This window comes from Ixodes scapularis, unplaced genomic scaffold, assembly GCF_016920785.2.
Source record: "Ixodes scapularis isolate PalLabHiFi unplaced genomic scaffold, ASM1692078v2 PGA_scaffold10__122_contigs__length_95168666, whole genome shotgun sequence".
Classification (NCBI taxonomy): Eukaryota; Metazoa; Arthropoda; class Arachnida; order Ixodida; family Ixodidae; genus Ixodes; species Ixodes scapularis.
In genome coordinates, this window is record NW_024609836.1 from 40,816,452 (window position 1) to 40,842,536 (window position 26,085).

Below are 26,085 nucleotides of genomic sequence, written 5' to 3' on the forward strand. Positions count from 1 at the left end.
CAATTATTATACCCTGTTGCAGGTTAAGAAAAGCCGGACAAGTTCCTCCCGCAAATTCCTTCCACTCTCCGCTCAGCAGAGCAAATGCCAGAGAGGTGGTGAGACGAGGCGAGGAGGGACCTGCCTCCTCTCCGGTGTTCCCTCTGCCAAAGTGGAAAGGCATGGAGGGCATTGCGAGAGGAGCTTGCCATGCTTTTCTTAACTTTAACAGGCCATACCGATCGGTCAAGTGCATGCGGATATCAAAAGTGTGTTTCAAGTGGGGTTCCAAATTTGTTTCAGTCTGGCAAACCCTTATCATGTGGTTGTTGTTGAAACATGCTTATTTACATGAAGCCGAAAGGATCCGTCATGTCGCTTGACTGTAGCCCTCTTGAATGGAGGCATGGGGAGGTGGAGATTGGACAAAGAAGACAGAGAAAAATATAGAGGGCGAGGGATAGTTACATGTACAAGGGAATTTGAGCGACGAGCCAGAAATGTGCTATCGCACGGTAAGCGTGCACCACCGAGTTGCTCCTAGCAGAAGCATTTTGCCGCACGTCGCGTGTGGCAGCCGACCGTAGTTTCTAACCAATGTCGGCTTACGCTAGCACTGTGCCTTGCGGAGCGCAAGTTTGTCTGCTTCTTTTGCAGGGGTTGTGGTGACTTCAGAACGCCGATCTCTGATTGACTCTGATTGATGGATAGTGGGTAGACCTCAAAGCAAGCTGCCATGGCGTCTACCCACTATCCTTCAATCAGAGCCGATCAGAGCTCAGCGTTCTGATGTCACCACAACCCCTGCAAAAGGAACAGACGAACTTGCGCCTGCATATAAAAACTTTCCGTGCCACGGTCGGCGCTAACTTCAATGACGCCATATATGGAAACGGAAAACACGGATCCCCTTCATGGCGCTGAGCAGCCATAATCACCTCATTCCTGATGAACCTGCTCGATCTGCCAGTGAGCGAAGAACAATTTATAAAAAGAAGAGTGAGAAACACTTCTGCAGATTTGATCAATTGCTGGCACTGGCAAAATGTCGTCCGGTACTAGTTACCAGACCAATGAACATGCAGGCATGTCATGGAGGCATATTCCAGCACAGATACACGAAGTATGTGGCTTCTATCCCCACGTTTGCCACTTTTATTGCGGAAACAATAGAATTCGAGCTTTGAGCCAGTCCTGCGAATAGAATCACACGAGAACAGATACAGAGCACTGCTGGACTAGGGGCGGATCCAGAACTCCGTTTGGGGGGGGGGATTTGTAAGGATACTATTCTCTCACTCTTTCTTGTACACCAGGGGTCCACCCATGGCAAATTGCCCTCCGAGAAGTGGGGAGGGGGTCGACTTTGTTTGGGAAAGTTGCTGCCCCCATCGCCCCCCGCCCCCCCTTGGATCTGCCCCTGTGCTGGACACAGATCACAACTCTGATTTCGGGAGAGTTAGGAGATGTGCTATTTTTTTCAAACCTTTCCATCGATCCAATCTGAATGTGGAAAATTTCGGGTGTTAGGGTACAGAGTGGAACCTGTACATCGGCGGCTCTCTAACTTTTGGCTGCCATGGACACCCCGATCCATTCTGAGGCCGTTGGATCCCCATGCCTTCAGCATCGGAGGTTTTGTGCAACAACATAAAAAAGCTTTTCTTCTTTTCTTTTTAGGGCGTTTTTTTTTTTTTTTTTTTTGGTTTGGCACGGACCCCCATAAATGCTCTTGAGGACATCTGGGGTCTGGCAGACCACAGTTTGAGAACTGCTGCCCTGGATAATAAAAACCAGTATAGTAAAGACATGGATGCAGTGAGGCAGAATTGAAGAGTACTTGTATCTTGTATGTACATGCATTCAGGTGCTGATAGGGTGGAGATTGTTTCTGAGACACTGATAAGTATTTTTATTGTATTGGATACCGTGAGCCTCCCAAAGGTTTGTTTGCACGTTGCAAACTTTGGAAGGCCGAGTTGAAGAATATTGACTCGGTTAAGGTCCGAGTTCGAAAGGAGTACTAATTGCTGTCAGCAAAGGCCACAAGTACATGAAGAGGTAAGCTTGGAACGCTGAAATGATACTTTTGAAGAATGCCGTTGGCACTCTAGCACTTACACAATATGTGCAACGCTACCGGACGCTTTCTGACTGCGTTCAGGAACGTTGTCGAAACTTCTAGTGTCCAGACGAGGTTGTTTGACCCAGTGGAAAGAAACCCATTTACTGAAATTGCTTGGAACCGTCGAAGGAAAGTTTGCGGCACCTTTTCTGCGGCTGAGTGGTGACTTTGGTTTGCAGCGGACGACGCAGACCCCAAGTCGAGCATCACCACGGGTTCCAGCACATGGTCTGGCAGCGACCGGGACTACACATACGATGAGGTGGGGGCCTTTGTGGAAAAACCCGGGCCGGCCTGCTTCGGGCGAGGCAGTCTTTCTTGAAATCCCGATAAAGAAAAGTAAAAACTATGCGAATGCAGACCGAGGGGCTAAAGCGGTAGATGATATTTTCCCTCTAAGCTTGGCGGACGGCGGTGCATCGTCCACTTGTTGCGTTGTGTCACTTTGTAGCGTTGCGGTCTCATGTCGTACCAGCATACTTGCCAAGTCTCCCGGACTGCCTGTGTTACGTACAAGTTCTGACCATTTTATGCAGTCATACTATCGATGGGAAAAATCTCCCGGTAACAAAGTTTACCGCTTAGGCTGGTGTCATCCAGAGCTGTGAAATAACTAATTAGATTATCTAAGTGACTGTCATTAAGTTACATTTTCTAATAACTTTACCGAGTTTCAATCCTAAGCGTGTAACTGTAATTTGCAGTGATGGAAGAACTGTGCCATTTGTGCCATGAACGAGTTCTATACATCTTGCGCCGAAGTGCCTTTTTTGCTAAGAATTGTGTCACACCTGTACCAAAACAGGCTTAAGCAAAGCAAAAAAATTAATATATTTTATTATTAGTCCACTCTAATATTTAGAGAAGTAGGAGGAAAGCGAAATGGTAAAAATATGCAATTTTAAATAGTTTGTACTAAGTCTAGTTATTTCATTTTAGGTCAGAGCACAATCAAAGGCTCGATTACGTACTACTAAGGCTGACTGAGACTTCTTTGTGCAGTTGTTACAGCGGGTGTTCAACGTGATGCGGGAGAAGAACCCGGACATGGTGGCCGGGGAGAAGAAGAAGCTGGTCATGAGGCCACCGCAGGTCCTCAAGGTGGGCACCAAGAAGTCCTCCTTCGCCAACTTCCTCGAGATCTGCAAGATGTAAGTACACGCCTTCCCGCCTTACGCACGACCACACTTCCTCGTTGTTTTCTACACTTTGCTTTACCGCAGCCTGGCAAAGGGAAAGCGCTACGGCCCCTGTGAGTCAATCGGAGTGACACGGTGAAGATTGTGAATTCTCGGACTTCTTGATCTTGAGGAACGCAACCTCTCTCAGATGGCAGCTAAGGAACTCCTTCTGGTCCGACATTGGCACAATAAAGCACCGCAGAAAGCTATGAACCCCAGAAAGACAAGTGCAAACCTTGATAGATGACCCGGATCACATCAAATGGGGCTTGAACTGGCAGGACATTCAGACACTGCGGTCGGGGAAAATAGGGAGTTCGGGGAAGGCTTTGAGGGGTTTTTGGGGGAACCCACCAAGTTCCAAGGAACCCAGTTTAGGAACCCACGTTCTGGACCGGAAGGTCGCAGACCTCGGCCCACACGCCGGATCCGGCTTGCCTTCTTGCCAGTCCGCGGCGCTTTCCAGCGGGTCTGCTGCTACTGGTGCAAAAATAAGCGGTAGTAAAGAAACGGCGCTGGAACGCTTGGTATCTGTTTTGAGTCTGCTCCTGCTGATATAGTTGCGTGTCATATTTACTGCTCATTGTCATCACCGGCATCATTGGGGTTAAACCCTGTGTGAATATGCCAACGGTCCTAAGTGCTTTGATCTGTGCTGCGTGTGTTTTCTGTGGAAAAATTATTGTATGTCATAATTAGCTAAATATTGAATTTGACTGTACTAGAGTGGAATCTCATTAATTTGAACCCAAGGGGGACCAGAACTTTGTTTGAACAATGCAAAGTTTGAATTACCAAGAGTTTTCTTCCTAGAAACATATAGGACGGGACCTGCATGGTACTTTGAACTACTATCAGCAAGTTTGAATTCACGAGATTCCACTCTATATTGAACTGTACAGTATAGACCACTTACAACGTAACCGCTTATAGTGCAGGACCGGGTATAACGCGCTTTTTTTAAACCACGAGTTCGCCTCCCATAGAACTCCATGTAATTACATACCGCTTAAAATGCAGGCGCGCGAAGGGAAATACCGGTTATAGTGCGGTTTCTGGTACAGACCGCCGATCGCGCCGACGACCGGAGCAGCGAGCACGCTCCCCTGTGCGACACTAGATAACAGCGCCGACGGCGCAAGCGGCACTCGCGGGGCAAGGAGGTTGCTCGGAGGAGCGGGGAGAAGCGAAGAGAGAGGCTTCAGTTGCCATAGTGACGGAGGGACGCACGCGCGTGTCGTTCACGTGCGTGCGTCACTCCGCTGCGTTGGAAACAAACTGCAACGACAGACCAATCGCAGGCCGAGGAGAAGTGTTCGCGCGCGTTGCATGCCGGTCGCGGGCCAGCTGCTTCTATCTGCAAACATGGCGTCGGTTGTGATCGTCGTCGTAGACGGCGTTCATCTCATCGTTCCGCGTAAAAGCGCTATCCTTGACTGTGAATTTTCGTTGTGTGTCGCTATGATAACCCAGCACACACTAGAAGGGAAGATCCATCTACTCGTGCGGCGATGTCGTGGCGGCGCTCTCAAGACAGCAGAAACGCCCGTGTCGTCGTGTTTGTTTACTTCGACTACAGTGGTGATTTCTAAGCATTTATGTCCTCGAACATCGCCCGGATTTCTTATTTGGCGCATTTTATGCGTGTGCTCAAGTTCAAGGTATTACTGGCGCGTACTGTATGAAGGATGCGAATTTTCACGCGTTTTCATCTCCGGAGAAAAGTGATTAGGGTTACCAATACTGAACGCTCGCAACGTCCGTCCGCAACCCGCGACGCCTTTCAAAGGCTGCGCCAGGCAAAAGCCGCTCATTTCTTTCAAAATGTGTGACACACTTGAGACAGAACTGTACTAGTCTGGTGAAATAAAGACTTTCCTCAAACTAAGCTTTCTTTTTCATCTAACATAAAATAAATTCTTTTACAAAGGTAAGTTGTCTCATGGCATGTATTTTGGCCTGAAAAATTGATGTTTTGGTTATAGCGCGGTACCGCTTATAGTGGGGATTTTCGCGACTCCCGCGACATACGTTATATGCGGTCTACACTGTATTTCACAGACTCGCGGTGCTGCAGGACGTCTTGCGACACCTTAATTCGTTGTCGTGTCACGTCAACAAGCCACGTGTCGCTCTGCGTCTATTCTGTGTGAAAAGAGTTTAATACCTAAACCTATTTTAAGCTTTGTCAACGTCAGGGGTCCACCGCACACCTCAGTTAGCCAAAGTAATAAAAAGAAAAGAAAAAATGAGACGTTTACAAATCTCTAATGTGAAATTAGAATGCAGCTCTTGAGGAGGAGGAGGAGGTACAGAGGGGAGGGTGTGCCCCTCCTCTTCCTCTGTACCCTCCCTCCTCCTCCTCCCACAGTTTCCTTACTAAATTTAGCTGAAAAACTGATGCCTCGTCACCTCAACACCAATTCAGTTTCCCCACTAAATTTAGCGGGGAAAATGATGTCCCATAACGTCTATTTCCCCGCTGAATCTAGCAGAGAAACTGAATTTGTCTGTTGAATCTAGCGAAGAATCGAGTTGGTGTTGAGGTCACGTGACACCAATTTTCCTGCTGAATTTAGCGTGGTTACGCCGACGCCGCGAAACCCGGAAACAGGCGCCTAAAAGCTGTGTTCTAAAAGTGACCCATGCGTGCCTTGTATATTTCAGGTTGCACAGGCAGCCCAAGCACGTACAGGCATTCCTGCTGGCCGAGTTGGGCACCAGGTAAGTGGTCTCCCTAAAGGGGAAAGGGGGCACCCCTCTGACCTCTCTCTCTCTCTCTTGCCTCTGCAGTGGCTCTGTGGACGCCAACAACCAGCTCATCATCAAGGGCAGGTTCCAGCAGAAGCAGATAGAGAACGTCCTCAGGCGTTACATCAGTGAGTGCAACCCCCGCCCACTCTCCGAACCGACTTTGATCATGCAGTCCCCAACCGATTTTATGGCCGCCGTAAATTCAAACTTTTTCGTTATTTCGGATATACACGAGGAACCGTGATTCACCCAAGTGAAAAAGTACATATTAACAACCAATTTTTCAAACAGTTTGCAGTCTGAAAGGTTGATTTTTCGGACTAAAATGGTTACGAGTGGCGGCGGCTGCCTGTCATTTTGGATTTTTTGCTGGCTTGACCATTGGCTCGGCTCGATGTTTTAGATGAGTTTTGTAAGTTTGGCAGCACTATTTTAGCGCTGCGAAACGAGCCACTAGGCGTGCTATGCTGCGCCTTTTGTATTTTTATGCACCATCTTCGTCGTCTTAATTTTTTTCTTCGGTCGATTTTGCATCTCCAACCAGCTTTTTGTTCTGTTTATGTGCCAGTTGCCATCCGATAAGTGTGGAGTGCGCTGTTGACAGCTTCTAAACTTCGCCCCTAAATGTCTCGCGATTTTGTCACTTGGTTCTGCGTCGACACGTGCTTTGGAGCCCATGGCCTCTTCTTACACTTCCGCCGGGTGAGGACATGACGTCGACACAAACGCAAGCGGACACGATCGCCCGTGAGCGTAACAGGACACGAGGTACTCTTGAGCGACTTTTTAAATCCCGCTTAGGCTCAGTCTGCAGACTATTAAGTTTTGTAGTCTGCAGATTTTTCGGACTGTTCTATTGTTCGGTCGCTTTTTAGGCCCCCACGAAGTCCGAAAAATCGGTCGGAGCGCTTATCACAAACGCTGCCTAGATGAAGAAGCCATAGTGCTGACTCTTCTGTGATAGTGAGAACTAGCGCGGGTCGCATATTGGACGCGAGTGCTGCGTCACGCATCATCATTCGGCACTATGGTTTTCTATCTAGGTGGTGTCGTTACTACCGTTTTCGACCGCCGAGACCTCCGTGCCATTGCAGAAAAATAGCTTGCCCTTTTCATTGCTTAGACTTGGCATAGGAAGACTGTCAATTGGCTGTCCGAGCGTGCCAAGTACAGATTTTGGAACTCGTTAAGGGGGGAGGAACAGGGGCCATTTCCAGCATCTGTCACCCAAGCAAAAGTCGACGCGTCCCCAAGTTGTGTTCGCATGTGCAGCGTGGAGTATTAGACTCACGAGAGCTACTGTGCATGCTCGGAGTGCGTTCCACGGTCGGCGGACAAAGATGGCAGCATGCGGAGGACGATTATTGCAATGGTCGATACCAGGGGTCGTCAACCGTTCGCAGCGGTGGGCTGAGTTGTCATGAAGTCGACACAGAGGGCCGGACAGCAAGTCGCGTAGAGGAAGGCGGTGGGGGGGAGGGGGGGGGAAGGGGGTGACAAAACAAATGCAAGAAGGAAATGAAGACATTCTCTGCCCAAGCATGGTGATGCCGGACAATGCCAATTGGGAGCGGTCCTTGTTTCTGCTAACCCCATGCGAGGTCCTAACTGTGCCGTGTGGTTCTTGGATCTGCGTGAGAAAGCTGCAGAGGGGGGGGGTTCGTTTTCTGGGGTCATGCCGGGAGCCGCATGCAGCCCGCGGGCTGGGGTTTGCTAACAACTGGTCTATACACTTCATTCCTCTCAGAGTCGTTCATTTATTTTGTGATCGAGCGAAAGGAAGGGGGACGGAAGGTGCGGGAAGCAATGTCGGGAACGAAAATTAACTTTTGAGGTTGTCGTAGTTGGAGAGCCACAAGTAAATTTTAAAAACCGCCACGACCCAAGAATACTTCTTCTAAACAGATACATTTTCTGGACTGTAGTCTGCATCGGTATATGGTCCGAACCTGAAAAGATTCTCATACACAGCACACCTTGAAAAGTGCCTGGTTTATTGGAACACACAGAAGCTTGTGCTACCATAAATCACCCTTCACAGAAATAAAGCTTAATTAGCTCGCAGATTATCGTAAAGAAACTGTCCTTCGCAAAATCTGCCTCCTTTCGTCGTAATAAACTATCTTAAAACAACAAAAAAAAAATCTTGGTATAGTCCGGAAAATATTGAGATCTCAAAATTACTGCTACCCCATCTTTGTGCATGGGCTTTGTGTTTAAAAAAATAAGAAATTTGTGAGCAGGTGGTTGAATGTGTTTCAGTTTACTCCGGCTTAGAAAACACGGGTTTGAATCCCCATCCAGATAACTTTTCCTGGTTCATGTTGAATTTTTTTACGTTTTATGCTTAATTTCGATAATTTAGACATAAAACTCCTTGTTTCCGGGTTTTATATTAAAAAAAAAAATTGAGAGGTATTAATCGAACAGTACAGTAGAACCTCATGAACATGTTTAAAAAAAAAAAGTGTGAAAAAAAACAAAAAAACTTGTTGTCCGGGAATTTGTATAATCCAAACTTAACTCTTTCCTTACCATGGGAAAACTGACCATTTATAAAAAGTCTGTGTTCTTATTTTTTTTTTTAAACATATGCTTCTAAATTTTGTTGGACCATATCAGGGGTGGCCAGGCTGAGCCGGCATAAGAGCCGAAAACAAAGCCACGATACTTCCAAGAGCCGCAAAAAGAGGGGGGGGGGGGGGCAAATTTTTGTCCATCTAGCAATAAACGAAACTTTAACTACTTTCAATCTATCCGAGTCAAAAGAAGACTATGTAAAGGTGCCGCAGCACAAGACTACCAAACCGCAACCTGTCTTCCAATTTAAAACACAGTCCATTTCTCTTTTTGGGGAAGTGCTCGTGTGACCGACGAGAGTTGGAGGGGGAGAAAGCCGCGAGCCGCACTTCAATGCGCTAAGAGCCACAGCTTGGCCACCCCTGGACTATATCAAACTGTAGCACTATAAATGCTCTTTTTAATTACATAACTATGAACCCTGTACACATTTTGGTAAAAGAAACTTGTTTCGAAGTTCTGAACCTCTGAATATGCAAGAATACAACACTTCCGGCGAATTCTTCATAGTTTTTTTTTTCTCCAGCTTTTTATCCCCACATTTATTCTTTTTTTTTTTTTTTGTTACTATTGGCACAGGTATTTAGGTCGAAAAGACATAGCTTTGAACTTCCGAACCACTAAGCATGTGACAAGTAGTGCCTTCTAACAACGAGTTTCTAACAATGACCATCTACGCAATCTTTTATGCAGTGAAGAGCGACAGTAGCTATACATATGCATAAATAATTTCAGATTAAAATAAGCTCGATCATGCCCTCTTTCCCCGTATTGTTTTCTTTAACAGTCTGAAATATCTGGAAGGGGTAAGAGGAAGCTGAAGCCCCCCCCGCCCCCCCCCCCCCCTCCTCCCGCTACCCTCTTTCCCCCCGTTTTTCCTCTTCTGATGCCACTTGTATGGTAGAACGCTCCTCGACCTCGAGTTGTGTCGGCTTTTTGCGAGGCGATTCCTCCATCTCAGAAAATAAACCTCCAGGACAATTACAAACTTAATATATGCCAGCGTCACTCGGGCGGCGTTCGATCGGATTACTACCAGCGTGCAAGGGGTGGCGAGGTAGTTTGCCAGGTCGCTTCAATGTTTTTCTGAGCCTCAACCTCCTGCTTGCCCCTGGCCGTTTCGAACTGGATGAGTCTTGTCAAACAGTGTGTTCGTGTGATCACTACTGCGTGATGCAGGTTAAAGACCCCTCCCCCCCCGGGCTGGCGGTCACAATTAGTGATCTATGGTCACACGTCACTCTGCACTGGCAAATATTCCAGCACATCCGGGACACTCGTCGTCTCATTTAATTGCCTGACCAACTTTGCAGAATTTAGATATCACACCCTTATAGCTTTTCTAAACTTGATTTTGTGAAAACCAGTGAGTCGTGAAAACATTATTTGAAACTGAAACTGGTGGAGGAACTTGAAAACCGGACTTCAAACTTTGAAAACTTGGACTAGAAAAGAATTCAAAATCTTCTAAGTTTTTTTTTTTTTGTAACGTTAAAAGAGAATCGAAACATTTGAACTTTTCGAACTTTATGCAGAAAGAAATTTGAAATCTTCAAATTGTTCGAACTTCATGTCTATAAAAATTCGAAGCTTTCGAAGTTTTTGAATTTTATTTCCAAAGAATTTCGAAATCTTCGAATTTATCGAACCTGAAGTAAAAAAAATATATTCGAATTATTCGAATCCGAAATTTTAGAAACCGTGAAAGCTTCGAACCTTTCGAATTCGAAACTCCACTGCGATCGAAAGTTGTGAATTTTTCGAATTCGAACCTCGGTCGGTACGAAAATATCGAAATTTTTCGAAATCGAACCTCAGTTCGCTACGCAAATATCGAAACCTTTCGAAATCAAATTTAGGGTGGTTCGTGACATCCCTAGAACCAAGCCAGTGAAAAATCCAAGATGGCAGCCTCTCTTGCGGCTGCCACTCGTAACTATCTTAGTGTGAAGAATGGCACTTTCGGACTGCAAACTGTCCGAAAAATTGGTCGTTAATATGTACTATTTCGATTGGGTGAGTCACAATTCTTCGTTGATGTCCAAAATAACGAGCAAGTCCAAAATTTCAGCGTCCGAAAAATCGGTTGGAGACTGTAAATGAAGAATCAAAGAAAAGTCAATTTTTGGGAAACCACTTTTTTGGGATGTATACTCCATACCAGGTATGGGCAAAATACATGCAAATATGTATCGAAATACAAATACAAAATACTTCGTCAAAAATGTATTTAATTACAAATCTAATTACATTTCCAAAAAGCATTTAAGTACAAGATACAAATACAACGAAATGCATTTGGTCTCCTCCAAATACTTTTCCAAGTACATTCCTCAAAATTTGCGTCAGCGACTTCAGGGCACCTGCAAAGGGTTTCTGGGTATCTCATTTTAATTTTGCATCGCACACTCGGGAGTTAGTGTGCGATGTAATGTAATAATGTAATCACTAGTAATGTAGTAATGTAATAGAAATATAATCACTAAAAGATGTAATCAGCTTGGGCGTAATAGGTAAAAAAAAGTACTGAGCTTCAAGCAGCTTTTTTGTCGATTACATTTTTGTATAAACCAACAAAGAACCGAGACGACCAAGACGCGCAGCACTAGCTAGAAAATTTTTTTATTGTTGCAACTCGCACCAGTTACGAAAATCTGGACGACCCGCGCATTTAGAATGTTCCAGGCAAAAATATGGATGGAAATCAGGCTGGAAAGCATCACAAGTTGTCACAGGCACTTATTGAGCCAGTCTGCCTGTGAATGTCGATTTCGTCACTATTCTTGCCCTGGACTAGCACCGTAATCACAAAGTCACTAAACGCTTGTGCTTGATTGAGACACTGCATTCGGTGCAGAACATAGTTTTCTTCATGCTCTGTACAGTGACAGTAAATTTGAGGGATGTATTTTCGCCCACAAAATTGTATTTAATTACAATTGTATTTGAAATACCCACGTTTTAGTATTTAAATATGCACTTCAAATACATTACCCAATTTGTAATTAAATACAAATGCAAAATACACAAAGTGTATAAAATACGTATTTTAAATACTTGTATTTGAAATACTGCCCACCCCTGTATATATATTTACGAGATCTTGGCGGTTTCCGAATCTCACTCAAGCCACAAACTCGATCCGGACTGTGTAATTGCCATCCGCGTTCAACTTGGCAGACGGCCGCCGTCTTGGTCTTGTTTTGAAGCGACTTCTTCTTTTTGCCACCCTTCAAAGTGGTGTTTGCCACGTAGTGTCGGCGTGATCGGCGTCTTTCCGCCTCGCGATTGGCCAAAGCGCGTGCTTCAACCACCGTTGGCCACGACGCTTGTTCTTCCTCCTTTGCCGTGGCTACCACGGGCTCGTGCAGCTCGCATCGTCCGCTGCAGCCGCTTGCTTATACTCTTGCGCTTTGTCAACTCCGCCTCGCTTTTCGCCGTATTTACGATCGTTCGGAGCACTTCCTTTTAGTAGGTTTGCATACTTTGCCTGTGTGTTTCGTGGCCGCACGCTACGCAGGAAATGAAGTGTGAAAAAGTTCCTTCGCACAGCAAACATCGGAGGCGATGCTCACCACGTCGCCCACCGCGGTTGGCATCAGTAGCCAACAACGACCGGACGCTACAAGGAAAACGTGTCACATAGACGGAAACAAAAAAAACTGCAGAAACAAAAAAAAAAAAATTATTCATTTTTTATCGCTTTAGATCTACACACTCAAAGTGCTTGCTTGAGTTGTCGAAGAGCAACTGTCAGTCACGTTTCTATCTTGGAACTGCGAATACGCAAACATACGCTTCTGGCACTGACACAGTAACGACTAAAATTTACTCAACCTCGTGGATGCGGGTGGGGTGAAGTCTACCCACAGCTGGCGTTTCTCTATTTGTAACGACACGAGACACGACCCGCTAGAGTAACTCGGACTCGCTATAGCAAACGCCTCCCGAGTGGCCTCTCTGGCCCTGCGATTGATGCAAAAGCCTTCTCGATCGAGGCAGAAATGTGCAGTTTTTAATTCACTGCCAAAGCAATAAATTGCCGTACCCTTACTATAGAACAATAATGAAGCACGCCCACGTACAAAGCGCGAGCGCTGCTCTCGCAACGATTGCAACCGTCGGCGGGAATGTGGGTGTCTGTACCGCTTCGATCGTCGAACAGCTCGTCCGTTGGCTTGCAACAATGCCACATTCATCCGATGCTATTGCTGTAACTTTCCGTCGTGAGGTACCTCCGAAGAAATAGGCGGTGTAGCAGTCGTGACTGTGGCGGAAACGGTAGCGTAAAATATTGAAACAGAAATGCGACGAGTGACTACAGATGGAGCGCTTGCCTAGCGCTCCACATTTGTGAGGAGCGAGTTCTGTCAGCTCACTGTTCAAGGCCACACCTACAGATACAAGAATACCAGTTCATTCCACTGTGATATCACGTGATCACTTTTGACAGGGGTGCCCTTATTGGACACGAGCGTGGTGCCGTTTTGATGGGATTTAGGGTGACATGGAATTTATTTAGAGGTCGAAGCCTTTCGCATCACTCGTCAGACAGACAGAAAGTCAGGGAAGAGGCCGCAGTCAATCCTTGGTGGAACGTTCTTTGAGCCCATCGAAAACTCCTCTTTGTCCGGAACCACTACCTTCAAGGCGAAGTGCCAAGCCTGCGGGAATGTAACTTGTATTGTATTGCAGTATCAGTATTTCAGTATTTGTATTTCTGCCCCCACTAAAATGTATTCCTGTAGTATTTGTATTTCCAAAGACTTTTTGCCTCTTTTTAAAATGTATTTCTGATACGTATCGCGATACATTTTTACAGATGTATTTGAGTATCAGTATTTTAGGTGCTATTTTCATGTATCCCAGTATTTGTATTTCCAAATACATTTTTTAGTATTTCTGCCCAACCCTGCATGATTTTACTGTTTGAAAGCGAACCACAGACGACGGCATGTTTGCTGACATCAATTCATGTAATGGGCGAAGCGTGTCCGGGGCTGGGCAGTTGCTTGACCCCACTTCTTCGTTAGGTGTGCGCGACGCTTGGTTTCTCGGTTGATCCGTCCCGCAACCGCGCACTTGCAGCGATTATGAGAGTGGCTTGGCTTGGCCTGGCCGCTTAGCGGCAAAAGAAAATTGGCTTGGTGGGCTTGGCGGCTAGCTAAGTTGGATGCAGTTCGAGACTCGCGGAGCACAAAATCGAAGGTGCATGCATTGCGCGAGGGGAAAAAAAATTACCAAATATTTATGCCCGTTGGGGTGGGAGGGAGGGGGGGTGCATTTATTATGCGATTAAATACAGTATGTAAAAAAAATAACTTTCCCTTCCATTTTGAGTTAGGAACAATTTCAAAGCATGCTTTTATTCAGAGACATCGGCCCCAAAATAAAGCACTATACTTTTGTTGTGGTACCCATTATGCAACAAAAATATTGTGGCAAAACTTTTTTTTCTGGGAAAATTTATTTTGCAAGACAGAAGCACCTATCCAAGCCCTCAAAAAATATTTTGACGGGTGATCGTTTTATGGGTCATTTTCGATGAGAAAATTGTCACAAACAAGCATTATAACGAGCGTAACGAACGAGTGGCATGCCGGGAGCCTTACTTACATTAAAAAGCCCCTAAAAAGAATAAGAGTGTTCTTTTTTTAAACAATTTGGCTGGGACATGCGTGTAAAAAAAAAAATTAATTTTACAAGAAAAAAGTTTTTTTAGAGCAATATTGACGGCGCGAGACGCGATTTAGTCGGTAGTCACCTCCTTTCCACTTGTTCTCTCTCTCGGCATTTCGGGCGCGTGGAGGAGAGGTGGATCGGCTCGGCCATCACGTTAAGGTGGAGAGAGTGTATGACCATCTTGTTCAGGTGAAAAGACTGTATGACCATTCTGTGACGTCATAGACTTTGCGCGCAGAATTTAAAATAAATCCTGCACCGCAAGTGTTGCTCTAAAAAAAATTTTTGCATAAAATTATTTTTTGGACATGCGTGTCTCCACGTCTCCCACCCAGATTGTTTTAAAAAAACTTTCTGTTTTTTTCAGGGGTCCTTTAAAGGGGCCCTGCAACAACTTTTTGACTGGTTTTTAATTTGCACCGAACCTGAGTGCACTGAACGTAGTAACTTAAAGAACCTTTTCTTTTCTCGAATTTCGCTTTATTTTATAAGTTCTAGGCGAATTAGAATTACAAAAACAAGCAAAAAATAACCTCCTTCATGACGTCATAGGTTCTGGCTTGAGTGGCCGTGAACTAGAGGAGCAGTAGTGAGCTCATTGAGCGCTCACGGCTGCCGCACTCCGTGTCGACGGCTCGAGAGGGCGCCGCTAAAGCACGTGTTGGATAGGCTGTATGAAGCGGGTGGCTAGGGTGGCTCGGATTGCATTTGCTGCGCGATTAAAGACTAATTCGGCATAACACTCATTGGCCACAAACGACAGCAAACACGGGGTAAAGATCAGTTCAGAACGGGAGCCATTTCGTGCAACCATACCGCCAAATGGCCAAATCGCGAGCCAATCCCGCGCCGAAAGCCTTCGGAACGCTCTGAACCGGTCGGATCCTCGAGCCGGTATACGACCGCAGCGCCGCCGCATACATCCGGGACCTTTCTACGCTCGCCGTTCCATGGAGCCTCATCCCACTAGCCCTTTTTAGTATGCGCCGTTTTTTCCGCTGCTTGGTGGCGGGTTTGTTGACAGGTCTTTTCTTGTTTTCGTACTTTATGAACTGCATTTGTTTCTTTTCTGATCTAAAATACTAAACAAAAACTGCTTTCATACATAATTGAAACGGTTCGCGACACTTGTATTTTGTATCTCGACTAAAAAAAAAGCTTTTAGCGGCTTTGACCAGTAATAAGCCCAGGACCAAAGACGTCACATATCGCGCACTTTCGACAGCGCGGGTCGCCCTTGTAGGTGGAGGAGGTTTCCGCGTCATCCGGTTAAAATATGACTCACTGATATTTAGTTACTCTCTCCGTGCCCGCTGGCTTGCCCGAACCCCAAGAGACTTGGAAACCGCAAAAAAGGTAGACGCTTAAATATGATTGCAGGGCCCCTTTAAGGTGATATATAAAAGTAATATATAGGGTGTCTGAAGTCGCCAGGCTCCATCTAAAATGGACCATAAAAATCGACGCCTGCAGGAAGCCATTAAATTTTTTTGTCGAAAGTGTATTTCACGAGTCCATTTTTTTTCTTTGTTTTTTTGTAAAATTAAAGCAGTGTAGCTGGCTCTCTGTAAAAACTAGGGCCAAAAAACTTGCCGGAATCAACGGCGGGCAGCGAAGCAGACGACCGAGTGGAGTGGCGGGGCGCGTTTGGTGTGCGTATTGATGGATGGCGTTGGGAGCAGCATCGGAAGGTGTAACCGACCAGCGAAAGAAAGCAGACGACACGAAGACGAAATGCATCAGCAGGGTACACAATCCCCAGGATTGTGTCCCCCGCAAAGAAATGAAGACACCGAACTCTTGACACCTGCCGCCATCTATGAGCGACGGCGGCAAGCCATGTATCTGGTTGCCGCCGTCGCTCATAGACGGCGGCAGCCTTTCCACTCTTGCTTGCCGACTTGCGGCGGGCCATTCCTTTCACTTGTATAGCTCTACTGGTCTTCCTTCTTCACCAGAGTGGAAAGGCTGAAAGGTTTTAACATTGTTTTGTTTTTATTGTTTGCATTTATTTTTAAACCAAAGGTGCACTACAAAAAGATTATGTTAATTTTACTAAATTGGGGTCGTCGCGAGCAGTCTCGATAAGGAGGTAGCGCCATCTATCAGCATGTGTGCCAAACGCGCGCTGCCGCTGGGCTCGGGTTGTCTGCGTCACTGCCCGCCAATGACCCCGACACCTTTTTTGGCCTTATTTCTTACAGAAAGCGAGCTTAAATTGCTTCGTGCAGAAGTTGATTTTTATGGCTTATTTTAGATCGAACCTGGTGACTTCAAACACCCTATATAAAGTTTGAGCCCTCAGCGGGTCTCGAACCTGGGTTGTGCTTTGACAGTTGGATACCACAGCCACTGAGCTACTAGCGCAAACCATGTTGAATATACCTGAGACTGGGGTAGAAAAGAACATAAAAGTCGAAGAAACAGAACGGGACAGGACGAAGTCTCAAACTCGGCTCTGAGCTGAGTTTGAGACGTCGTCCTGTCCCGTTCTGTTTCTTCCACTTTTATGTTCTTTTCTACCCCAGTCTCAGGTATATTCAACATGGTTAACATCCACCAGCTCACCTGCACCCTTACTATTGTATCTACTAGCGCAGTCAGTCTGGAGGGGTCAATCTTTTTATTTCAATGCAAAAGTGCGGCAACAGCACAGTTCTGGATGAGAGACATAAAAATAAATAAAAGAAAAAAAATAGTTAATAAAAATAATGTCAAATCTAGCGCAAACGACAGACTGAGTGTGGTTTGTGCAGGACACATTGTTTGTGGTCTTTGTCAGCACAATCGAGCCCATATAAATTTTCTTTTTTTTTTAAGTTCATTTTTTTTTTTTTTTACTCCAAAATTCGCTTGGGGTGCTAGGGCAAAACACGACTGTTACCGAGTGCTCTGTGACCTCTTCCTTCTCATTCTGCAGAGGAGTATGTGACCTGCCACACTTGCCGGTCGCCGGACACGATTCTGCAGAAGGACACGCGGCTCTTCTTCCTCCAGTGCGAGAAGTGCGGCTCGAGGTGCTCGGTGGTGAGCATCAAGTCTGGCTTCCAGGCCGTGACCGGGAAGCGCGCTGCCATCCGCGCCAAGACCGCCTGAGGGCACCCTTTCTATCCCAGAGACTAATAAAGTTTTGGATTTCATCCCTCGTTTGTCGACGCCCTTGCCTGGAGTCCCTAGAACGCTCGTCCCAGTAGGACGTCGAAGACGCCTTTGGGGCAACAGTGCATTTGGCACGATACGCCGCTTTTGAGAGAGAGGGAAAAGTATAAACATTCCAAATTAGTGCACTATTGTTAGCATATTTTGGACAGTGCAATACAACTCGTACAGGCAACTGGGGGCGATTCGGCCGTTTTTCCTACTACCATAGAAACTAATTTGCAGTAATTGTTTGTCTTTTAAAAAATAAATCATGCCTGCAGACGTGTATGAACGATATTGTTAGTTCACGAAGAAGCTATATTTATGGAAAACAACCCTGTTCCACGAGCACTTCAAGGGCCTTCAGACCCGTGACCTCTGAAACATCTGCCAACCAGCTCGTGCAGAGTGGCACTCGCAGAGTCGGGGTCGCGAGCTAATTTGCCGACCGCCCAGAGGCCTTTGATATAAATGCCATTTGAAATGCCCACAAAGCGGGATGTATTATTCACATACCTCATCAACATGCGAGGAACAGAATACCAGCTTCGGAAACACTTACGCCACCGCTTCACAGACCCCTCCCCAATAGCTTTCGGGATTTGTGACCTAATTATAAAGGTAGAAGTGACAAACACGCTTGGAGAAGGTGCGGAAGCATGTCGGTATCGGCCTAACCCAGTCTGTTGTACACTGGGTAAACAAGGTCTTGTTCCTCCAAGTGCTTACGGCACACAACGGCCGACGTTGACGGTGCCTTTCCCATCCTTAGTTTGATTGCCCATGCTCTCTTTAACCTCAATAGTATCTTCGGGCGATGAAAGCTGATACCGGCGAATCTGTCTAGCTACGAAAGGGAAATATTTTACCGATCAAAACATACGGATTTATTCCGTACGACACGCCCGACTACAAAGCTGATATGCACAAAGACGTCGCTGAGTCGTCGCTCGAAGATAGAACACTGTCTCGGGGCCGGCCTTTGGGGTGGGCGACCTGTGCAGCCGCACAGGTCATAGGGGGACGCCGAAAGGGCCGCCAGCTCATGCAGGACTCGTGTATCTCGAGGGGATAAAAACAAAAAACAATCGGATTCCTGAGGGACCCCCTACATGTAGAAAAAGTTGATGGCGCTCGCTCTTTGGCATTTCGGCCGCAAAACCAGCGACTATACTTTGTTTCACCTTAGGTTCGAGCGTGGCCGATGTTACGAGCCGAAGGGCCAATCTAACGTCGAAAAAGGCACACCGTCATGGCGTGCTCTCCGCAGTTGATAGGACCAGTGGTGTTCGCGGTCTTTCAGATCGTGCTCTTCTGCCGGCTCGTCCTATCAAGAGCGGAGAATGCCATGACGTTGCACTTTTTGCGCTCTTTGATTGAACCTTCGGCTCATAACACCGGCTACGCTCGGACCTAAGCTACAGCTGCAACCAAGTGTAGGCTATTGTTATAACTTGCGTCCATCGACTCGCAGCCACCTGCGGATGTTTTACTATAGAGAACCTCTCCTCCCTGAGATTCAAGCGTCATGGAATGAATCATAAACGACTAGGCAAACGATCACCTCCGCACAGCTCTCAAATTACGAGCGGAGCAAAACCTGACCCGCAAAAAGCGATGGAGTCAGCATGCCGCACTCTTAGCGATACTTACCAAACGGTGGCGCCAAGCTCATCGGCGAGCAAATCAGTGTGTCGGAGCGAGTCATGTGACAAAATACTAAATTTCTAAGTGAAAGCTAAAAAAAAAGGAAATAAACTTTCTCTCTACCTGCACCACCTGACAGTATAACAGGTTTAATCCAATATAAAATATTTCAAAAATGAGGGCCGTAATTGGCCCTCATTTTGAGGGCCAATTACGTCGCGTGTCACGTGACAAAATACTATTGGAACGGATTTTCCCTCTTAGTTACCATGTGCTTCGCTCAGAGGCTCTGCTTGGCTCACAGAAAATGTAAGCTTCGCCCCTTTGCCAAGTTATTCTGAGCTGAAGCATTCCTTCGCTCAGGAGGTCTGACCGGGGATAAATTGAACCCGATTTCTCCCGGCATTCGAGCTGCGCTTTGGGCAACACTCACTCTGGAGTCTCTAGAAGTAGGCTAAACAAACCAATGCCTCCTCAGCATCTAGTGAGCCTCTGTGCCCAGAGGCTTCAACCCGACCAAAAATTTGTGTAAAGAACTTTGGATCCGCAGCTCTTTCTTTCTTGTGTGTGAGCGACCAGTGACGACTCCGGACTCCCAATGCCGATTAGTGTTGCCAACTCAAAATTCAGAAACAAGAATCCCGAAAACCGCTAAATTTATGATGTTGCAAAGCAGTGGCCGAATCACCGCAGGCAGACCCTGGCATCTGACATGAAGCTCGAACTCTTGCAGGGCAGCTCGCGGACCTTACGTAGCAACCACCCAGCTGCTGAAAGCATGCAGTGATTACATCGACAATTATCGCGAAGTCGGGTACGAAACTGCACTGGCAACTGCGAACGATCTTGCCGAGAGCATGGGTGTTGACAGAGTGATGAAACCGGCCCCTCGACTGCAGCGAAAAAACCGCCAATATGAGGTTGATGATGTCGAGATAAAATTCAAGCGAGAGTTCTACGAGATGATTGGCTCCGTAAAGATATTGACTGAAGAACGCTTCACGCAGATGGAGCAGCACGTGAGCCTCTGGAGGTCCCTTTAGGACCTCACCCTACTTCCCGACAAAGCAGAACTTCTTAAGCTGTGCCAAGGCTTTGACCATGCACTGAGACACCTAGAAAGTGCAGATATCGACAGTACAGATCTCTGCAAAGAGCTGCTCCACCCATGCAGCCTGCTACCCACTGGATGCAGTGATCCCCAGGACATCCTCCAGTTCATTCTGCTCAGCCATCTACGTGACTTAACTTATACGTGGGTGTCATTGAAGATCCTCCTCACTTTGCCAGTGTCAGTGGCCACCTTACTTTGCGCTTTTGTAATTACGATCTGTAACCAACTAGCCCAACAGTTAATTTTAATTCAGTGGCCACCGCTGAGAGGAGTTTCTCAAAATTAAAGCTTATTAAGACATACCTAAGATCAACCATGGAAGATGACAGGTTATCGTCACTGGCAATTTTGTCCATTGACAACGGGATAGCGTCTAGCCTGGATATGTCGCAAGCCGTAGCCCAATTTGCGATGTTGAAGGCTCGGACGGTTGCTTTCTAGGGTATTTGACATGGTTAACTTGTTTTTGTTTTCTCCTTCTATCAGACGTTAGCTTGCTATATGGGAGACCCACAGCTGAAATTTGGTTAATCTGAGAAATAAATGTATTTTGAACCATTTGATCACGGTGCCTATAAAACTCAATACTCGCGAACGTCGTTTGTTTTTAGGATGTGGTTCTCGACTGGCAACGAAAGAAGTCGCAACCATTCGCGCTGGGTCACTCTGGCATGTTTACTTACAACGTGCTGTTGCAGGGGGGGGGGGGGGGCGCCACAGCCACAGTTTGCCCCGGGCGCTTACTGCTCTAAAGTAGGGGTGTCGCGAACTTTTGTCGAACCAAATTTTTTGGTCGAACTTCCGGGGTTCGACTGAGTCGAACCGGTTCGACGAACCTTCGAAATTTTCACCAAATTCGACCGGTTCGACTTTATAGACAGTGTGGCCAGACCTTAATACAAGCATGTCTAGGTTTGGAGAATTTTTTTTTTTATGCAAGGGGTTATTTTATTTTGTGAACAGCTGCAATTAAAAGAAACTAATTCTAATCACCGAAGAAGTTAATAACTTAATTTTTAGTACTGTATTGACTGAAATAGCCAATCAGCGCTGCACTTAATTCATCTCTTAGCCATTACCATCCAATCCGAAGCCAACTGGCCAGCCTGTCGCGCATGCGCACACGAGTCGAACCTCAATACAAGGTTCGTCGAACTTTTCACTAAAAGTTCGAAAAAGTCGAACCTGGTCGAACTCGAACAGCGACCGGTTCGCGACACCCCTAGTCTAAAATGTGGTTCACATGCAGCGGTTTCGGCCCTAGAGCGGCGCGATTTCTGCCGTCGCGGCACTCTGGCTAGCACCAGAGGTTGAGCGGCACGAGCGCCGCGACGGCAGAAATCGCGCCGCTCTAGGGCCAAAATCGCTGCATGTGAGCCCTGACTGTACTCGAAGACATTGCTAGCCTTATAGCGAGTTCGTTTCACGGCACTCGTGCCCACGCGTGCCCACTCGCAGCGTGGAACTGGTTCATTTCGGCCGGCGCTCCACGAGTGGTTGCACTCTCCGAGTTCGTTTCAGCGCTGGCACCCCACGCGTGCATGCACTCGCTGCACCGAGAAAATCGGGAGTGCGCCAAAATGCAATCCCGTCATGCCTCGCCCCGGCGGGGCCGGCGAGGAGCGGGAGCAGACGATGGTTCGTCTGCTACGATGTGTCGCGGAACCAAAAAAAAAAAAAAACGCGAGCTTGATTTGTGAGCGTCTGCTAATTCACGAAGGAAGCAATTGACAACCCGTGATTTATTTGCAGGTTTTACATCGCTCTGTTGCCGTACAAACGCTGAAACATACCAGTGTGTAAAGAAATGCTCAGAACAAACGCAACAGCGGCCCCCGAGATGTCTATCACCATCCGTGTGCGGGTGAAAAATTTAACATTCGTAGATAAAACTCCCCTAGCAGACACCTCTGACTGCCCAATAAGCATCAGAGAAAGCTAAAGATGGTGACTTTACCCAAGGGCTCGACGCCCTCACCAAGGCTAATATCTAATAAATCGAAAGTCCCAGTTTTGCTGGATATTCCAACAGGCTAGTTTTAAGCCGTACCCTTACAGTGGTTCACGCATAATACCATGCTCAAACGGATCAAGCTTCTGCTCGGACAGCATCATCAGTTTTCTTCAGTGTAAACGGTTATAAGGATTGAAAGATCGCAACCAGCTGCTTTGTAGACAGCTGGTTGCGGAAATTTACGCTGTCTGTAACTATCTCTACGGCAGCCGAGCTGCTTGAAGACATCGCAACTATAAACTACAAGTTGCAGTTGCCAACATTTGTAGATAAACGTTGGTAGCCGACTGCATTCTCGCATTCCCACGCATCACTCGGAACAAAGGCGCTAGTTTCGGTTTGAAGTCGGTACCTTTTCTACGACATAGATGGCGGCAGTATCAGTCTTCTGCACTCGGTGCATTTGGCGAGTTCGTTTGAGTCCAGTTTTCCGTGCAACACTCTGTGAGTGCGATGCATTCTGGGAGAGAACTCGAACGGTGCCAGTGCGTGTGAAACGAACTCGCTATTACAAGCACGAATTGGTAAGAGCTTAAAAAATGCGACGTGCACGTGTTTTGTCTGCTTACCACAGCAAAAAAAAAAAAAAAAAAAAAAAAACGCGATCGGGTGTAGTTACGCGATTCCCCTACATTTCTTCCTCCCCAGCTGAGTTTCCGTTTCGGTTTTGAGCAGTTGGGTTGACTCGCTGTACCAAAATAATTACTGGGTGGTCTTCTGGCACCATAATAAATTGCCTGGCAAAAAAAAAAAATTTAAAAAAATTGGGGGGTTTATTAGTAAGAGGTGCCAGAGCGCAATACATGTAGGTTGTTGACGTTTTAAAGAAAAAATTTCCACAACAGAACCGCTCTGTGTTTGCTTAAAACTTTTACAATAAATAGATTAATACTTAATTGGTACATTGCTGCAGATCATATTTCAGTACTTAGTACATACTATATATGGGTGTTTTCATCTCAAATCGGGCTGGCTAAAAGGGTCTAATTTATAATTTTGACGAAAAAAAAATGTTTTGGGGGCATTTCTCAAATGAAGGAGGGCACAAACCGCATGTTCCCCAGATTTTTTGTTCTCGAGTTACGAAGCGTAGAAGCCGCAGTGGCAGAAACTAGTGTTTTTGCCTGCCGTCGCAGGTCGCGTGTTTGACACCCTCTGCTGACGCTAGTGTTTTTTCTACACTCTTTTAACTTTTTCTCCTCATTTAATAAGTATAAAGATACCTTGACGTATTCAAATATTCTCAGAAATTGTATTGTTTCCTAAATAAAATGTCAAACTCGTCTTTCAGGTCGATTTTTGGTCAACTTTGACAGGTCACTACTTTGTCTGTACCCTGCAAAGACTTTTTTTACTGGTTTTTAATTTGCACCGAACCTGAGCGCACTGAACCTAGTAACTCAAACTTTTCATTTCTAGAAATTCGCATTTACAAAAAAAAGCAAAAAATAACCTCCCTCATGACGTTTTTGGTTGCTTTAGTGGCCGTGAACTAGGGGAGGGGTAGTGAGCTGAGCGAGCGCTCACGGCTGCCGCACTCCGTGTCGACGGCGCGAGAGGACGCCACGAAAGCATATTCTGGATATGCTGTATGCAGCGGGCAGCCAGAGCGGCTGTCATTGCATTTGCTGCGCGATTAAATACTAATTCGGAATGACACTTCACTGGTCACAAACGACAGCAAACACGGGGTAATGATCAGTTCAGAATGGGAGTCACTTCGCGCTGCCATACCGCGAAACGGCCGAACCGCAAGGCAAAGCTTCTCGCCAAAGGCCTTCGGAACGCTCGGAGCCGGTCGGGTCCTCCTGTCCTCCTGTCCATACGACCGCAGCGCCGCTGCATACATCCCGGACCGTTCCATGTCGGCGCCTGATCCCACTACTCCTTTCTAGTGTGCGCCGCCTTTTCCACCGATTGTTGGCGGGTATGTCGACGGGTCACTTCTTTCTCTACCTTATAAACTGCATTCGTTTTTTTTTATCTAAAACACTGAACAAAAACTACTTTTATAAATAATTGAAACGGTTCGCGCCACTTATATTTTGTATTTCGACTAAAAGGGGCCCTGCAATCGTATTTAAGCGTCTACCTTTTTTGCGGTTTCCGCGTCTCTTGGGGTTCCGGCAAGCCAGCGGGCACGGAGAGAGTAACTAAATATCAGTGCGTCATATTTTAACCGGACGACGCGGTAACCTCCTCCACCGACGAGGGCGACCCGCGGTACCGAAAGCGCGCAAAATGTGACGTCTTTGGTCCTGGGCTTACTACTGGTCAGTGCCGCTAAAAGCTTGTTCGTAGTTGAAATACAAAATATAAGTGGCGCGAACCGTTTTAATTATTTATGAAATTAGTTTTTGTTCAGTATTTTAGATCAGAAAAGAAACGAATGCAGTTTATGAAGTACAGAAACAAGAAAAGACCCGTTGACAAACCCGCCACCAAGCGGCGGAAAAAACGGCGCATTCTAGAAAGGGCTAGTGGGATGACGCTCCGACAAACGGCGAGCGCAGAAAGGTCCCGGATGTACGCGGCGGCGCTGCGGACGTATACCGGCTCGAGGATCTGACCGGTTCTGAGCGTTCCGAAGGCTCTCAGCGCGGGCTTGGCTGGCGATTTGGCCATTTGGCGGTATGGCAGCGCGAAGTGACTCCCGTTCTGAACTGATCTTTACCCAGTCTTGGGTAGTAACGCGTTACTGTAATTTCGTTACTTTTTTGGTAACTTGTAACTAACGAGTTATTTTTTAAAAATGTAACTTGTAACTGTAGTCCTATTACTTTTTCTGAGGTAACGATAAAAGTAACGACGCTACTTTTGTCGTTACTTTCCAGTTTTTTTATAAATAATATATCAGTGAACAAGTACAGTCTAGCTGTTCCTTGCACTTTCCAAATTGTCTGTTCCGACGTTTCGAGTGTGAAGCTGGCCTTGCCCAAACTAGTAAATACGTTCTTTCTCGCGAGTCACGACCCGAACATAGCCACGTGTAGATGCGATGCAAAAAAAAAAATAGTTTTCTTTACGCATGCGCTTGTACTTTGTGACTGAACACTTTCATGTTAGTATCTTGAAACACTATCAATGTTGCCGCGGTTCTTTTTTTTGAGCAAACGCTTTTTAATCGGGTGAATCAACCGTGAAACAATACACACGAACGGCACTGCGAATGTTCCGTATTTGTTCCGCACTGCGCATGTTTCGTATTTTGATTTGCGCCACTAGTCCGGCATGGTGTCAACAGTAGAGGGAAAATTTACTGCTGTTTGTGCGTGGTTTGCCCGTTCCTCTGGTTGCGCGGGGTCTGTTCAACAAGCGCGGGGTCTGTTCAACAAGGGCAGGGACCTGTTCGCCGTCAAACGAGGGAAACATTTAGACACTAATTTCGAGAAGCAAGTGCTGCTAAGTTACAATACGAAGTAAAAAACATACTTTTTAATTTTATGCAATAAAACTTGGTGATGAGCGTTTTCTAGTTTTTCTAAATTTTTCGTTATAGAAAAGTAACAACAGTAACGTCGTTACTTTTTAAAAGTAGCTATAACTGTAACGAGTTACTCCTTTGTTGCGGTAACTGTAACGGTAACTTTGCAACTTTTTTCTGAAAGTAGCTGTGACGGATTACTTTTTAAAAGTGACTTACCCAAGACTGTTTTTACCACGTGTTTGCTGTTTATGGCCAATGAAGTGTTATGCCGAATTAGTCTTTAATCGCGCAGCAAGTGCAATGCGAGCCGCCCTGGCCACCCGCTTCATACAGCCTATCCAACACGTACTTTAGTGGCGCCCCCTCGAGTCGTCGACACAGAGTGCGGCAGCCGTGAGCGCTCGATGAGCTCACTCCTCCTCCTCTAGTTCACGGCCACTC

General features: G+C 46.4%; 1 protein-coding gene across 1 annotated transcript in view; it reads left to right on the forward strand.

Moving 5' to 3' along the window:
* Positions 1–17,441, forward strand: part of LOC8029161 (eukaryotic translation initiation factor 2 subunit 2) — a 30,633-nt gene extending 13,192 nt beyond the window's left edge. Inside the window, exons 5-9 of the mRNA XM_029986515.3 lie at positions 2,284–2,366; positions 3,107–3,255; positions 5,953–6,009; positions 6,079–6,164; positions 17,222–17,441. Of these exons, the coding sequence (XP_029842375.1) occupies positions 2,284–2,366; positions 3,107–3,255; positions 5,953–6,009; positions 6,079–6,164; positions 17,222–17,397 (551 nt within the window). The 3' untranslated portion in view covers positions 17,398–17,441. The remainder of the gene's footprint in view (positions 1–2,283; positions 2,367–3,106; positions 3,256–5,952; positions 6,010–6,078; positions 6,165–17,221) is intronic.
* Positions 17,442–26,085: the final 8,644 nt, after the last annotated feature.